Raw genomic sequence first — 17,911 nt, 5'->3', positions numbered from 1 at the left:
CTTTCACATTGATTACACCGAGGGGTGATATGGCACCCAAAATGATTGTCGTTTGAGCCCTCGTTACAGGCATCTCAACTATGGCTCTCTCCCCTTTTTTTGACCAGGCCATCGTCCTCTTAAGGTTGACGTGAAAAGCCGCCTCATCAATGAAAATGAAATTGATCTGGTAGTCCAAAACTGTTTTTGACCAGTTCGTTACCCACTCGAATCTTTGCTGCATTTTCTCGTTTTAATTTCTCTCAGCAGGGTAAAAATATGCTTTTTTAAAGGACAACGCGCACTCGTTAACCATGAAGTTATGAACGGTTTTTTTTTTTACCAACTTTCAGACCTTCAAATTGACTAGTCAAACTATCTATAGCTTGATCAACCGATGCTGAAGGGTTCTCACCAAACGTTTCCTCAAGGTGCTTTTTATGATCTTCGTTTAATATTGCCTTTCTACCTCTTCTCTCAGTCAATTTTTCATCACTACTATCATCGTTTTTCCCCTCGAGTCTACCCACGAGAATATCCTGATCGCTTTTAAGCTAATTGTAACCCGTTCTACGAGGGATATTCATAACACTTGCCGCTTTTCCCGCAGTCAGTCCCCTTTCGTAGAGGTAGTAAAGAAACATATCCTTTACATCATCTCCGCGATGTATTTTTTTATTGTTTGAACCGTTAGGATTACTAAGAGCTTTGTTGAGTTTGTTAAATTTTGCTTGTATTTTTTTTTCAGGGGGTTTTAGATCTAGATGTGAATCATAAGTGGTTATATTATCTAGAGGATACGCTTCCTCATCCACTTACATACATTTGCACAGGTTCTAAGCCATCTTCATCTATGGCATTTCCTCTACCATCTTCGAAATAGACTTTGAGAGACATGTTTTTTAGTTATTGAATTAAAAGAAAAGTGTGCTATATAAAATTTCAAAAGTGTGCCATCATTAAATTCGATATGTACCAACTTAATTTGGATCAGTGTGCCATATATAATTCTCAACTGTGCCAAATCAAAAAAAAAGTGTGCCATTATTTTCGGAGTTTGTGCCATTTATTTCTACAAAAGGTGTACACATATCAAATAAAATGTGGTTAAACACATTATTTTAGTGTAATATCCGAAGGGGTTTCGACGACATGTTACAATCAAACACTTTTCGGCGTTCTTCAGACAGTTTGAGAAATTAGAAAGTGTAAGTAAAAAGCGTAAAAAATTAATGCACGGATTTTAAAATTACGTAGAAGTTGAGGAGTGACTTTAGAAGTTACAATGTGCTTGTTAAAAGAAACCAGGTTTAGGACTTTAATTTGATGTGTATGTTTTACGCTGCCCAAAAAATATTATGTGATTATTAATCTGAATCAGTACACTCTTTACACCGTCACAAATATCCTTTTCACTTTGATTAAAATTCATCCATAACCGGAGCAATTAAACGCAATTAAATAAAACCTTGTATACTAAACAACGCTCTCTTGAAAGTAAAATTACAAGCTCAAAACAGTCGTATTGTATTCTTTAATAGTCAGGATTTTCTAATTTACTGTTGTTATTTGAATTTTCGATTGTTACTTTTCCCAATCTTAATAATAATATGACGTTAACTTAGGTTTAATAAAAATTTACAATTGATTTTGTGGTCACTTTAAAAATGGAAGCTAGTGAACTAGATGGATTTAGCACAATAGTATAAGCCACAGTTAATAAGAATTAAATGGACATTATTCTAGACGGTACCAACACAGCTCATTAGATTATTGTTCCTTCCTTTTTTTCGCTATTATTAAAAACTAAATTGTTTTGAATGACAAGTATGCATTAACTAATATTATTGCGCTACATAAGCTTTACAAAATGAATTTATAAACTAAGGAGTACAAAAGAGACAAACGCGCAGTGAAAGTGGATCTTGTACGGAAGCTACTCAATCTCCACCCCAACCTTCACCCAAATTCCACCTCCAACTGCACCAATGATTAATATAAATTATCATAATTGAAATCCAAACTTTCAACTCTTTTAAAAAATAATTACAGAAACTATAGTGCAATACTTGTTTTCATACACAGTAGGTGGATTAATTGTCCGGATTTCCTTAGAAAAATGACAAAACGTTTATATGGTTAGAAAGATAAAATTGTACTGTGTAATATACTACATGTTTTATTACTATTTATAGTCCGAGATTAAAATTATAAGTATTAAAATTACACTTCATCATCCGGACAATTAATCCGGGTATAAAATAACTAGTTTCGCAGTTTGTATGACCACCATTGGCTTTAATGACCGCCTCAATTGTTGTTGACATGCTATCTATATATCTCTGGCAGTCTTCCTTTGTAATGGTATTCCACTGCTCTTCGACTCTTTCCCATAGTTAATGAACACTTTCTACTTTTGATGTATACGAGCTCAACTTCAATTTTAGGTGGTGCCAGACGTGCTCGATTGGATTTAAGTCAGGACTCGGAGGTGGTAAGCTGTAAGTCCAGTCAGTATTAAAGTTGGTGTCTTTAAACCACTGCTTTGTTAGCTTAGAAATGTGCTCTGGGTCCTTCTCCAGCTGAAAATATATTTTTTCAGGGTCATAACCTTACCAGTCAAGCGTGTCCTTTATTGTTGTTTCCAGGATATTGATGTAATCATCTTTTCTCATGGTGCCATCAAATATCTGACAAGCATAACCGGGTCTATCGTGAGTTATACATCCCCACATCATTAAATTTCCACCTCCAAGCTTCGCTGTAAGATTTAGTTGATGAAACTGTAACTTGTCATCCGGTCTTTTCCAGCAGTACTAAATACCATTGGAACCCCAAATGTTGATTTTAGTCTCATCAAAGAAAACTACACGTTTCCAATCATCTTTGGTCCAACTACGATGTGCTTAAACCCAGTCGAATCTTTGTTGACGGAGATGGGCCCTAAGAAAAGGTTTTATCCTGTTTAAAAAGCACCTTAAAACCCATTGATTTTAGTAGTTTCAAGCATGCAGAGTGTCCAATTTCAAATCATAGATCATAGAGATACTTTTCCACCTCTTTCCTGTTCTGAGATCACCGAGTACAACCTTCTTTCAAATAGCATTTCGAGTTGTCTCCTTCACAATGCTATGACGGCCTGATGCTGAATGTCAAATGTCAGGAAAAACTTTCGTTTGTAGTCCGAAATTGTGGACTTTTTAACATCTGGCACACGTTCTATTATTTTTGAGTACAAAATCTACGATTTCAAGATGTTTTTAATACTGAAATAAGAGTATACGAGTAGTATTGGCGGGATAAGGAGTATTTCTTTAAATAAAATAGAGTTTAATAAAGAAGGTCTTTATAATTGCGAGTTGAGTGAGCACCACAGCTAGTTTAAACAGAAGCTGAACTGTTAGAAAATAAATGGATTTAAGTATAGCTTATATGCTTATAAATAAAAGATACAATGATAAAAGTGTAATCAAGGGATCAATCAGAATGATAATAGAGCTGAATAATATATAAAACTAATAAGTCAAAGTGTTGATATATGAGTAAAATAATAGATGAGGGTTTTTATTTAGGAGAGGTCTTATGGATGCCTATTTATAGTGATGGACGTATAATCCAGTCACTGAAATTAAAGAAATTGGGGAAATTTATAGAAGAGATTGAGGTAATTGCGCCTACTAAGAGGTCACAGATCTGAGGATAAGAAAAAGATGAAAAGAAGTAGTTTTGACAGGTGCAAACCCGAAAAGGTGTAATGCACTTTAGTAGGTGTTTAAAAAGAAAGAAAAATTGGAAATGCGCTCGATTTGTCGCATAACAATACTGTTTTGTTTCTCAATTGACAGCGATTTCATTATTTCTAGCAGAATTCTAGAGAAGAAGAATAAGGAAAGGAAATAAATTTTATAAATGGAAAGACTTCTTGTATCGTATATGCCGTCTTTATATACAAACAAAAATATGTTTTTGTGATTGGGTATGCCCTATTTCGATAACTTTCTGGACAGTTCACGTATTTTCTAAAACCCGGATAAATTGTCCGGATGGGGTCTGCTATTTTAACACTCCGTTAGCAAACCAAATAGTTATGACGGGACTGTCATGTAATCAAAGCCACACATACAAAACCATCTGGTCTACTCAACAGTCAAACACGTCCCCTAATAGAAAAGTGACTGTTAAACTATGACTGATTAAATGATTTTTTGCAAAAAATCCGGACAATTAATCCACCTATTGTAAAATAATGCTCATCAATGTTAAACATTGTCATTTTTATTAGACACATCGCTGAGGAGCATCTTATAGCTGGACGAGATGTGATCAATTTTGCCCTCTTTTTTAATAACGAATTAACATACATACAGGACAAATTTCAGAAAAACACTTCCTTTTTAAGAGATGTTGTCAGGTTTTCAGCAGAAGAAAGAACACATTTGAACGTTACAAGTGAAAATATACAGAAGATACAAAAAAGTATTCAAAATCAGGCAAACCCTTCGTTATTACATGAATATATTATAGCAGCTACAACTGGTCTTGACCAACACTTAAACACCCAACTTAAATCAAATCGAAGTATCGCTACAGGCTTCAAGCAAGTAACCGCTCAGACAGAGAATTTTTGTGCTCCTAATAAGCATGATATTTTACACATTATTTTATCATCACTTTCAATTGTTGAGAGGTTTGCCAGATTCTTAACACTTACATAGGATATTACAAAGCAGGTTTTTGCCCTGGAGCATGTGTTGGACCAAATGTACACCAGAACAACAGATGAACTGTACGCAAACTTTCTAGTATTTACAAATACTGTCATTGATTCAGTTACGAATTACCGAAATAATATCCCACAAGCCAATGCTCTTTTACAGAGATTTGATCACGAAATAGAGATCAGCTTAGACAATGAAACAAGAGATCAGTTAGTTCAAACAAGACTTGTATTACAAGCTAATATACATGCTGCCATCGAATAAGGAAGACTTTGAAGCCTTAAGACGAGAATTATTAAAAGAGAATGTGGTACAAATATATTTCAACAGTTCTAATTATATTAGAAATTACAAAGATATAAAACCGCCAGCGATTATGTTATGGAACAATCTACCATCGCCGAAAAAAAAATAGTTCAAATGAACTATCCCTTGTCATCTGAGGCTTACCCTCCATTAACAACGATAATTTCTGGTCGCATGCGTGTCGCATAGTATGTCTTGATGAGACACACCGACTTAACTATTGAATTCTAAGTTTATAAAGTTCGTTTTTTATATTTTCTTAATTTTTTTAATTTCCTGATTTTTTTGTAGCATTTTGAGGGGTACAGGACAAATAGTTTCTAGAAATTCTATGCTTTGCGAAGGTCTTTGTACAATATTCCTGCACTTAACAATATACGAATAGGCTTTTCAGAAACGTTCAGATCAACCGTTGTACAGAGTATCTAGAATTATTTTTACAATTGATGTACGGTATTAATTACCACATTTACTTACCAATTTCTTTATTTCTTCCGGCAATGTAGACGTGGGTGTGCATTTACTCAACTTCAAGCTTTGGAATATTCGTCTTTTAGATGGTTTTTAAACTATTGCCTTCAGCAAAACCGAGCATCTGTCCCTGTAAAAACTCTAGGTAACTTCCAAATAAAATTATATTGTGTCTCACCTAATATCTTATAACAAAAAAATGTAGCTGGACAAGCTTCAGTAGCTATTGTTTCTCCCATGTCATTTCGTCAAGCATAAATCAGAATAGCAAATATACGAGATTTTGAAAAAGTACATAACCACATAAAAGTCATATACGATTTCGAATATGGATCCAGCAACTACGATAAAGTCAATAAATACAAAAAAAAACTATCAATATCCTTTAAGATATCTGCTTCTTAGTTTCTGACTATTGAAAGAGTGGTTGTAACATGAAACATGAGAAGTAAAGACCTGGAGTTTTTTACCGGAAGCATCATACTCATTATCGTATGCTCGTATTTACGGGCCTAAAGCAATGTATGGCATTTTCGCATTAGGTTATAAACGAAACTTAAATGGTAGTGGTAACCATTATATACCACGCCAATTATTGGGTAGTGATGCTATAATATACTACCACCAGTCTAAAGACGTGTATACCCAATATGACGTAAAAGATGATCTCTGTGAAAATATGTTTGACCTATATAAAGTTGAAAAGAAACGACATCTTAACTATCAAAGCCTGTCTTATGCTCCTGCCAAATGTAACTCAGACAAGCAAAGTCAGTTAACATTTTCAGTACCACCTGATGAACATATGGCTTCCATGCCTTTCGAAAAAATCAAAACAGACTGGGCTCCAATGAACAAAGACAATGTCAATCTCCAAAAATAAAACATTAACCTCGCAGGAAGAAACAAAGGCCTGTAATTGTTATCCCAAAACTCCACCGGCATCACAATGGAAGATCGCATCATTGGAATTGATCCAGGTCTATCTGCAATGTAAAATGTCTATCCCGATATAATAAGATTTTAACGAATGTATATACGTGATTGTCTTTATAGGTGTTCATGATATCATATGTGCGGTTGATTGCGAAGAAGATCTTTTACAAAATAAGCCGCTCATTATACAGCATTCATTCAATATAAGCAACCCATTGTATATGTAAGTATAGAGCATGAAACAAAGCATACGATTCATTCAGTGATGATTTATTTTAATAATGACAGGTCCCGCTCCGGCATACATTAGCAAAGAAGATGCGAACTTCGAAGCCGCGCAACCTCAAACATTCAAGATAGTTACACAAGACTTCCAACAAGGGATGTGTGCACCGTTGGAGGATTCGAAACCTATTTAACTCTCAGTCTCTTGAAAACCAAAGGTAAAACAAATACAGTCATAAATCAATCACATGATCATTGATTGTGTAACTGCAAAAATAGAATTCATGAAGTCGTGCAGGCATCCAGAAATAAAAGGTTTATGTTTTCAAACCGTCGAATGGCTAACGATTACGCTGCTTCAGTGGTTCTGGGGCACGCAAACGTGAATAAATCATACAAGCTTTCCATGGATTCTAGTTAAGACTCTAGAAGAAAGAAGAGAAGAATATTTAACAAAACAAATGAACAACATTTGCGGGACCCAAATATCCGATATGATCAGCACTAAACCGTTGTAGCGTATGGGTACGCTTCCCTAAGTGGGACCTTTGAAAAGCAAAATCCTATACCAGTAAAGGGGTGTATAATGATGTTTATGTTGTTATATTTGTGGCGGGGTCTGTATACTCATTTAATATTTGTACTTTCATAGAAAATTCGGAGAGTAATCGCTCAAAGAGCTCTTGTTATACCAGTTGATGAGTACAATACATCTCAAAAATGCTGTCACAGTCTTCAACAAACAAGAAACATAAATTATTCCGAGATTTCGTACATGCAACAACCGAGACTTCAATGCAAACTTACGTGCCTGTAACATAACGCAAGGCTATAATATATAATATTTTAACATGCGTAATGCTCTCACGTTATTTAGAAACACCAATTACAAGTACCGTGAAGAAAAAAAGAAATCATCTGAAATGTTTTGACGATGAAGACAACATTTTATGGAACACCGCGGATTGTTATCAGCCAGAAGAAGATAAAAAATCTTGCGCTTATTCCATGGTGACTGATAGAGAAACTTTGGTTATATTTATTATAGGATCCTTCCAAAATGTTTACCCTCTGAAATTGTTTCAACATTGCCAACAAGAAGGTTCGCCCTGTGTAAGTCGTTTTGTCCAATTTTTATCCGCGACGGCATTCGACTAATACGTTTCCTACAGATATGCAACAGAGACGTAAACGCTTCCTGCAATATCAAAACGCTGTTGACGAGATACATAAGATCTGGTTTTGCTTTAGATTCCAGGTATCCACAGTTGACAAGAACAAGACAAGAAGGCCATTAAACATAATTACTTAACTAGGCACTATTCCATATACATACACATATACTTACAATATATACTCCACTCAAATAAATTTGTGAACTTATCAATAAATACATATTATACTGCATTTATTATCCAATAATAATAAAACCATTGTATCGACATAAGGTATAGCATCTGGTGACCGTAGAAGAAGAGTATTAGTATGTATAAGTCTGACATGTGCTTCAATAAAAAATGCTTGTTTACAATACGTAGAGTGCATCTGGACTTCAATGTGCCAAAAAAAAAATTAAGCAGAGAGAAACGTTAAAATTGGACCACCACACTTTCCTTATAATTAAGGTCCGATATTTTTGGACATATATCATTTTAATCATGATTAAAATGAGAATATGAACTTTTTATTTTAAAAAAAAAGTGGGTCCGGGATTTTTACAACTCGATTTTAGGTGTGGGGGAAAATATTTGTCACAAGCAGGTTCAAAATTTTAAATTTTTCTTTTCTGACCAATAGTATTGTCCCGCTTATATTATTCCCGCTTTCGGACCATGAAATGTTTACTGCCTGTAATCTCAATTTGAGTACCCGCATGCGTAGTATTGCAGCCTATTAAATCAAAGTCTTAGGACATTTATCGTCAACCCTGTGAGACAACAAAAATGATAAACCAAACTTTATGTACTAAGTAGAAACGCTTCATATTTAGAAGATATAATTTAGAGTATTTTGGAAATAGATCCAACTAGTTGTATAAATAATTTATGTATTTGAAGGATCGTATTTGTTGATAAAGTACTCAGTGCCACAACCCGTTAAATCATAGTCTGAGATCAAATATGATCAACCCTGTAAGGCACAAAAAGGATAAAACAAACTTTATGTACTAAGTAGAAACGCTTCATATTTAAAAGATATAATTTAGAGTATTTTGAAAATAGATCCAACTAGTTGTTTATTTTAATTTATGTATTTGAAGGGTCGTATTCGTTAGATAAAGTACACAGTGCCACAACCCGTTAAATCATAGTCTGAGATCAAATATGATCGACCTTGTAAGGCATAAAAAGGATAAAAAAAACTTTATGTACTAAGTAGAAACGCTTCATATTTAAAAGATATAATTTGGAGTATTTTGAAAATAGATCCAACTAGTTGTTTATTTAATTTATGTATTTGAAAGGTCATATTCATTAGATAAAGTACTCAGTGCCATAGCCTGTTAAATCTAAACTGAGATCAAATATGGTGAAGTGTAAAACACAGAAAAGATGTATGAAATCGTAGATATACATTAAGTAAGAACGTCTACAACATGAAAACTTTGTTTACTTCAGTAATATTAGATGGAACGTTCTTTAAAATTACAAACGCATCAAAAGGGTTACTGTTTTTGAGCGTATTACTTCACGGGAGCTTTAAAAAGGACAAATAGAAATGTGAATTTAGAAGTTAGGTTTATTTTTGTACCTTTCTAAAAATTTTCTTCATAAAAAAAAAAAAAAAAACCTCCCCATATTAACAAAATCTGGCTATGAATAAATTTCCTTTTATATTACTTGTACTAGTCGGAGATGAATGCTAAAAAATGTCACAGATTACGTTTTGGCACATTACAGTGAAGATGCACTCTAAGTTATATGTGAAGATAAAGAAGTCAATAAAAAAGATTCGCGTAGTTATATATAGACTATAATTATGAAAATGACATAATGTAAGCGAAATAGAAAACTTAAATTTACGAGCAATTGATTGGCTGGCTATGGTCACAAAAAAATGACGATATGTTTTTCTATTTTCACAATTTGTGAAAATAGCAAAAGTTATTTCCACATTTCAGTGCAACAATGAGTGCATATTCAGACTCAGATACCTTTTATGTATAATGTGGAAGTGGAAATTAGGATGCCCATTCCTCTCTAATATCAAAGTCTTGGTTCATCATGAGTTTTGTTTGTGTTTGTTCGTATAAAAGAAAATAATATATAAAAAAAAAACTGGCATCCCCCACCCCATATTTATGTGTTTTAATGTATTTTATCTAGCATTCTTCTTCAATAATTTATCAGGTCATGTTGCATTTGTTTCTTTTAAACTTGGATTTGTAGGTCATGTTGGATTTGTTTCTTTTAAACTACATCATAGCCTAATTTATCAGGCACTGATGGATTTATTTCTTTTAATAAACTACATCCTTGCCTAATTTATCAGGCACTGATGGATTTATTTCTTTTCAACTTACATCATTGCCCCATTTATCAGGCACTGATGGATTTATTTCTTTTCAACTTACATCATTGCCTCATTTATCAGGCACTCATGAATTTATTTCTTGGGTCATCGTTTTCATTATTTTTTTTTCTTTCTCTCTCTCCATTGTCTTTCTTCTTTTTTTTTTTTTCAAACAAGATGCAGCAATTCCAGACATCCATTGTCGCCATTCTCATTCCGTCATCGGTCAGACGACTGAATGACAGCAGCTACATTTCGAACTTGTACGATCCTTATACGGGTATTGTCTGTTGTGAGGTAGAGATACCTAGCACAATGTATGAGGCCCAAGTGCCATTGCTAACAACGTTTGCCCACTTTGTGTTCTTGACCGGTAACTTCATGCCACGCACCATCATGGCGGATTTTTTGGGTTTGGTGCCCGACACGCGACTTCGTCTCTTCGCCAGATCTCTCTTTGTGCTTCCCAATACCATGCCAGCTACCATCAATGAGGATATGGTGGGTCATGCCTTTGTTAGGCCCATGGCGTTAGACCCGGCCCCGCCGAAGGGAATTTTATCTTGAATCTTGGTGAGAATTGACCTCGCTCGCCCCCATTCCAGGCACGTGACACCGGTACACCACCCTCGCTACCACCATCACCCACTCCACCACCACCTTCACCTTCACCCTCCCCTTCACCACCATTACCACCACCTTCACTAACCTCCCCTTCACCACCTCCGCGTCCATCTCCTCCTCCATCACGTTCTCCTTCCGCCGCTCCATCATCACCATCATCACAATCTTCACAAGGAAATAGACCAAGAAAAAGAACGCTGCATGACCCTGTAACGGGTCGATTTAAAAAATCTAAACCTGACAACCAGTCAAACCAGGCCGCCATGGTAGAATTTTTAAAGCGTTTTGGCCCTCCTCCTCCTCCCCCATCTCCTCCACCTCCCACTGTATAATAAAATAAGAGCTTTTTTTGTTTACAAAAATGTGTGTATCCTACCCAAACATGTTGCATGTTCGAAACCAAACGTGTATCGAACCAAACGGTGGGTTCGTAACCAAAGTGTCGAACGGAGAGCATGTCGGAACTAAAACTACGGACCAAACGGCTGTTCGGAACCAGCCCAATAGCGAACCAAAAAAAAAAAGAGGACGATGGCTGCCTAACTCAGCATGATGAACGAATTGATATGTCTGTATTGAAAAGAACATTCAGGGTATGAAGAGAGAGACAAAGAGAGAGAGAGAGTCCTGTCGGCGTCTTTTTATTAAGATAGAATAAAGTCATGGAGAATGGGGTTGTAATAATATATGGGTATGTTAAAAAAAAAACCGTATTTAGGCTCTCTTTTTGTATCAACATGTATGTTTCTGTCATGGGTTCTCATTCCTTTTATCTATTTAATAACAAGCGCTTCATGATCTCAATAGCATCACAATTGGCACCGAGACGAACGTTGGTAGCGTCGGTAGGGGTCAAACCAAAGATGTACACGTCTTGGGGACGTCTCACACGGCTCAGAGCCACATAGAATTCGCCATGGGAAGGCATGTCTTGCAAGAAAATTGCTACGGCCGGTAACGTCAAGCTTTGGACCTTGTGGACAGTCGAAGCCATCGCCAATACAAAGGGAAATTGTGTCCTACTATAAATCGTATCATAGACATAATCACTTACCTTACCAATCACCCGGCTGTAGCCATGGGTCAAATGTCGAAGTCGAATGTAATCATCATCACATACCTCTTCCACTACCGCTAAACATCCATTCGTCCATCCGTGTTCGACATCGAGATTGTGGGTGAGCATCACGGTGATGTCCTTCTTGAGCAATAACATCTTGGGGAGTCTCGTTTCCAGGTCGAGAATGCTCGTTGCCAGTCGGGTTGTTAGGGGGATAGTCTACAGCATCATGTCGGCTACGGACTCCTGGTAAGGCATCAATCATGCGTGCATTTTCCAGGTTTGCCAGGTGGCGCGTGGTATAGAGTCGAATGGCATGAGAGGGAATATTTCGCTTGTCATAGCAACGTTGACGAATAAAATGAACCACGTGGGGGTCCAACTCGTAGACGCGAATCTTATTAAGGATACCCGCATAGTCTGAATGTCCCTCTTGACGAATGGGTTGCGTCAATTGCAGCTTGTTACCATAGTGCCATAGAGATGATTGCCATATATACCCTTGCTCAGCTTCGACAGGTAGTAATTGTCCAACATCGCCAAAAAACACAAATTGGACTCCTCCAAACGGGACATTGCGATTTGTCACTTCGATCAAGGCAGATGAGATATGATGGAGCATCTCGACAGAAATCATGGAGAATTCATCCACTAAAAACATCGACTTTCGGTACAGCTTGACATGGTCATTGAGCTTGAGCTTGTTCACTTCGTTACGCTCATTCGTCATCCCCATAAATCGATGGATGGTCTCGCCGTAAATGTTGTAAGCGGCAACGCCAGTGGGAGCTAATCGTTCCACATGATAACCGTGTTGACTGTAATAGGTATGCAATTTTGCAAGCAAGTACGATTTACCGGTTCCTGCAGCGCCAATCACAAAGTGGTACGTCGCGGTGGGATGATCCACAATTTGCCGAAAAACAAGGTCTTGCTGTGGGGTCAAGGGGGTACTGTACATGGCTTCATACTCACGGATACGCTCGCCTGTCATCGTCTGGGGTACTTCACCGCCTTCTGTCATTTCAATCTCTCCTCCTTCCACAAGGCTGATAAAATACTCCTTCCAGGTACCTCCACTACTGGTGTTGTTGTTGTTGTTGTTGTTATTACCACCACCACTGGTAGGTCTTAATCGTTGCGTTTTAGCAGCTTCAAACGTCGTTCCAAATACAGGGATACGGGTTACCACTTGCTGGTAGTAGTATCCTTCACTATCCTGACTTGCCTCTGTATAATGGGTACGCCATATGCGGGGAGTGTCCTTCAGGATGAGTCGAAATACCCTGTCCTTTGATTTGATGGCCTTGGGTAAGGGTAAATCGTGGTATGCGACGGTATGCATCGTCTGTGTCATGGCTAGCCAACGTCGTTTTTGAACGCTACCGAATACCTCGTAATAAAAGCAAACAAACTGAGGTAATGTCAAGTGGGCACCGCCTTCACGGGCCTCATATTTTTCCAAGATACTGGTACTTTAAATATCCGTCTCGTCTTCATCCAAAGCACGTAAGTCCGATCGCAACTGTCGTTGGTTTTGATGGGGTAAATTCGTGGGGATAAACTCGACTTGACGCGAGGAACGATGTTTTTGAAATCCCAGTACATCATACACCGCTTCTACTGCACCTACCACACGCGATTTCGTATGTTCAAAAGCCGTCATATTGTCTTGTCGGCGACGTCCTCCTTCTTCAAGGCTAAATTCCACATCGTGGTCGGTTTTGGTGAGGTATTTGGCCAAATAGTACATGGCAGCTTGGCCCAGATTAACCTGGGTATCCATATTACATTCAAACATGGCCAACAAAAATGGGCAGTAATGATTGACATACACATCCGCCTCGGTGCGACGGTAATGACATTTATCGTTTTCGGTGTAGGCCTCCTCCACCGGTTCCTTGGGGTAATGAAATCGGCATGGACTCATGGGATTGCTGTCCTCGCAATATCGGATATTGCACCGATGGATTTGAAGACGCCTTACCAACGGATAGAGAGGATCGTCAATGGGTGGTAAACGGGGATAGACAATATTTTCATCCATCAAAAGTTCTTGGGCCGTACGATGAGTCCAAAGTACCACATGCATGTGGAGGCTTCCTCTATCTAAACATGAAGAGGGGGTGGGTTGGTTAGTTTCACCTTGTGGCTTCACTTTTTTTTTTTTTTTTTTTTTTTTTACCTTGAATTTCAAGTACATAACTCCAATCACGAATATCTCCAATACTGGGTCCCTAAGCGCTTCATGATGTAGTAGGAAAAAAAAGGGTCCATTTGCGTCGGTATAGGCCGGCAAAAATAACGGGATCTGTGCATGGCTCCTCTGATCCGGTAGCATGCTTGAATTTGGGGGACAGGTCATCACAACTTAAAATAAGCTTGAGAAAGGTGCTTAAATACCGAGTCAGAAGGGTTAGGTCTGTCTTGACTTATGTGAATAACTTCTTAGAGGAGAATAAAGATAATGTTTATTGATTGATAATTGAAGCTATTTATATGTTTTACAATTGTCAATCTGGAGTAACTACAATTGTATTGGTTCGTAAGGTAGTAAATACGATTGCTGCGGTTGGTTATGTGTATTAAGTTACAATCGCCGATTAGCGGATTGATGACATAATGGACTCACGACAAACTAAAGGTTAAAAATAACTGGGGTGGAACCAATTGCTCACAAATCGCTTTCAAATTGAGATAATGCCGTCGGTGATAAGCATAGGATGAGCGGATTGTATGGGGTACAATCGTCTCTCGATTATCACGGAAATTACCTTCACCATCCATCACATCTTGGCGCCGTGTGGGCTGTCGACTTGTTCGCAACGTATGGCGATTGGCAGAATGGATATTTTGTTTTCAATGACATCCTTCGCCCAAAAAAGAAAGTTGGAGTATTTGGCAAAACGACGATCCGCTTTTAACAGTTGGGTCTTGCAATATTGACCTAAGGTATAAAAACGGCTGGCGGTAGCTACCCCTTTGTATTGTTCTTCCATCACATGGCCTTGTTCATCTGTCACATTCTCATTTCGTCCTAGCATGGAATAATGACCTCTACATTGGTGAAATAACCAGTGAAATAACAGTGCCATCAAAGCAGGATGACCTAAGCGAATAACATTAGGTGCTCTCAAGATCGAAAACCGAAAATAAATTGCCCAGTTTTTCTACAAAAATAGTAAAAGAAGTCCTTGAAAAAGCGATCTAAAAATGGGCAAAATAACACACTGTAAAGATTCAGACTGTGACTTTGTGACACCCTTTAAATTCCTTATCAAAAACAACATGTGGTCACAAAAGCCCTTATAACAAATATAGAGTGCATCTGGACTTCAATATGCCAAAAAAAAAAATTTTAAGCAGAGAGAAACGTTAAAACTGGACCACCACACATTCCTCATAATTAAAGTCCAATATTGGAAGACTTCCAAAACTGTTAATTCATCAAAATTAAACGGACTTAAAAAAAATTTTTACGATGTGTAACCAAAAATTAACCTTAATTTTAAGACATTTTCTACTGCTTAAATGGAGAAAAGTTAATTGACACCCCCCACCCCCCATAATTAACTTGAAAATTAACTTCAAAAAAAAAATTAAATCAAAAAAAAAATCTCTTTTACATTTTCTTTTAAAACTTTGCATGCAAAAGGCTTTAATGATTATGAAAGTAAAATAAATGTATTGCGAAGAGTTTGTTTATGAAAAAATAATTTTATTGTGCTCTTTTACGCTTATTTGAAACGACTTTTTTACCCTTTTCAGAAGAAGTAGGAGAGGGTTCCTAAAAAAATTAAAAAAAAAAGGCATTTTTTAGTAAATACAAGACCTAAAATATATCACAATTGATATTACCTTGGCCACTGATGTTTTGATGTAATCAAACATCGTCATCATCTATGTTTGATTCGGTTAGCTCAAATTTTAAATTCATGAAAGCATAGTTAACTATTACCGCCTCCTTCAACTCGCTGAACTCCTTCTTGACATCGTTCAGCTCATTCTTCATATCATTTTTAACCGCCTCCAGTCGAACGTTGACATCTTCCAAGCCATTGTCAACACCCCCAAGACGGTTGTCAATCATCTCCAGATTGATATCGTTCATACTGTTCAGACTGGAGGAGGAAGGGGCAGGGCTCTCTTGCTGCCCAAGAGACGAAGCAATGGCACTTGCCAGGACACCAAAATGACTATCGAAGTCCTCCATATATTGGTGTGCCCCCCTGGACTTTCTTGGCATTGGGACAGTTCTTGCAACCGAACGAGGAGATGGTGCATCTTGATCGCACGCCTTAGCGCTCTCCTCAGCCAATTCATCAATTGACCGAAAGCCATTAGCACCAGGGACAGCTTCCACAGGATTCGCATTGTTTTGAACTGGAGGTTCATCAGCTCCACATTCCAATTGAGAAGTCTTGATGGTTATGAGCTCCTCAATTTCCCTTGCGATTCTGACGGTTTCGGTCAAGGCGGGGCTTCCTAACAGGAAATTGTTTTCATATGTCATTGTTAATAAGGTTTTACTACGTATGCATCAGATTATATGTTAATTTACCTGTGGGTCCCTTCATTGCTTTCAAAGACTTGTATACAGTCCTCAAAGACGTAACCGTACGCTCACAAGCGGTCTTGACTCCTTTCTTTCCAGTACTTAATCTGATGGCCTCATTCTCTTCTGCGACCTGCTTCTTTTTTCCTGCCATGTACATTTGGCACACTTCGTTCCATTCATCAGCTCCAGATGGTAGAACATTCTTTACTATTTTGAGCAAGTAAAGCTTGTCATTTTCAGTGAATCTTACGGCTCCTGGAAACGTTTCCCATTTTTGTTTGAATAAATTGTTTTGACAGAAAAAAAGAAAATAATTTCATAAACAGGTAACTCAGTTTTTATAGCTCGTCGTTAAGCGAATCTCATAATGTTTCAGACTTCTTTTTTCAGACTTCTTTTGACCTATCATTATGTTGTGACTATATGTGATGGAAATCTATTGGGACGGGGTCTGTTGTAACTGAATAAATCTTCCACCACCCCCCTACCCCTTCTTTCCATATAAAATTTTTTTCACACTTTTATTATATATTTGAAATGCCTCCAGTAACCAAACGTACATTATTACTGTATACACATATTGCTATTCTTTCTGCTGCTGCTTTTCAGTATATGAATTTACTTGAATCTGGCCGTCGTATTAATAAACAGTTCTACACAACATCCAAAAGTTTACATGAACCTTCCGAATCAGCCGCTAGAAAATTGATTATGGCTCGTCAAGATGATGCTTACATGTGTCATCTTGGTTTAACCACCGCATCATTTGATAATTATACGAAGAATTCCTCATTGAATATCCTAGTGTTTGCAAGACTGGACGTAAAAGAGTTTTTGACCCCGAGATGATCCTTGCGTTAGTTCTTATGTGGTTACACAGTACAATGAAGCAAGAAACACTTTGCATGATTTTTGGTGCGCCTGCTGCTACAATTAGCAGATCCAAAAATATGGGTATTGAAACTCTTTTGAAGGTATTCAATAAGAACAAAGAAGACCCCCGTTGGAAAATCTCTTGGCCTTCTGAGGATGAAATGAAGGTTTTTAATGAAATGGTGTATTCAAATACAACCAACGACTTCGAAAAAGAAGTATTAAGAGGGGTCTTTGGTTTTGTTGACGGACTTAACCTGAGAATACAGCATCCTGCTGACCCTTTGGAGCAAAATGCTTACTATAATGGATGGAAAGGAGACTGCTACGCCTCTCAAGTTTTAGTCTATACGCCCGATGGATGCATCTGCTATGTGAGGTAAGATATACGTATAGATATTGTGACTTTAATCAAACAAAAACTGAATGGACCCTTCCTTGTATAGATATAACTGTCCGGGATCATGGCATGATGCAGAAATATCGGTGCCACTTTACGAAAAGCTGCTGACTCATCGATGCAAGGAACCTTACAAGCTCCTTGCAGATTCAGCCTTTCCTTGTAAGCGAGAATTTGCGGGCAAGATTTTGAGTGTGCCAAGAGAAAACGCAGTTGGTGTAGATAGAGGTGATTTGGCAACTCAAAAA

The 17,911-nt window shown here is 37.4% G+C and overlaps 3 protein-coding genes across 3 annotated transcripts; all 3 read left to right on the top strand.

The window, feature by feature from the left end:
• Positions 1-4,235: 4,235 nt before the first annotated feature.
• EV154DRAFT_487132 (uncharacterized protein) lies at positions 4,236-4,961 on the top strand (the record flags this gene model as incomplete). The annotated part of the gene is made up of 2 exons (XM_051598940.1): positions 4,236-4,580; positions 4,695-4,961. 2 exons carry the CDS (start codon positions 4,236-4,238, stop codon positions 4,959-4,961), a joined length of 612 nt encoding a protein of 203 aa, XP_051451774.1.
• A 1,954-nt stretch (positions 4,962-6,915) lies between these two features.
• Positions 6,916-8,092, top strand: EV154DRAFT_527928 (uncharacterized protein; the record flags this gene model as incomplete). Its single annotated transcript, XM_051603527.1, has 5 exons — positions 6,916-7,051; positions 7,154-7,206; positions 7,288-7,448; positions 7,547-7,760; positions 7,808-8,092. Coding segments are annotated over 5 exons (690 nt in total), but the record flags the coding sequence as incomplete, so codon positions are not given.
• Positions 8,093-10,325: 2,233 nt separating this feature from the next.
• On the top strand, positions 10,326-11,104 carry EV154DRAFT_569991 (uncharacterized protein; the record flags this gene model as incomplete). Its single annotated transcript, XM_051606171.1, has 2 exons — positions 10,326-10,664; positions 10,754-11,104. The coding sequence occupies 2 exons, from the start codon at positions 10,326-10,328 to the stop codon at positions 11,102-11,104; spliced, it is 690 nt and encodes a 229-aa protein (XP_051451772.1).
• Between the last annotated feature and the right edge of the window lie 6,807 nt (positions 11,105-17,911).

This window comes from Mucor mucedo (assembly GCF_025094135.1).
Source record: "Mucor mucedo strain NRRL 3635 chromosome Unknown EV154scaffold_172, whole genome shotgun sequence".
Lineage (NCBI taxonomy): Eukaryota > Fungi > Mucoromycota > Mucoromycetes > Mucorales > Mucoraceae > Mucor > Mucor mucedo.
Note: the sequence above shows the minus strand (reverse complement) of the source record. Positions and strands in the feature narration are given on the sequence as shown.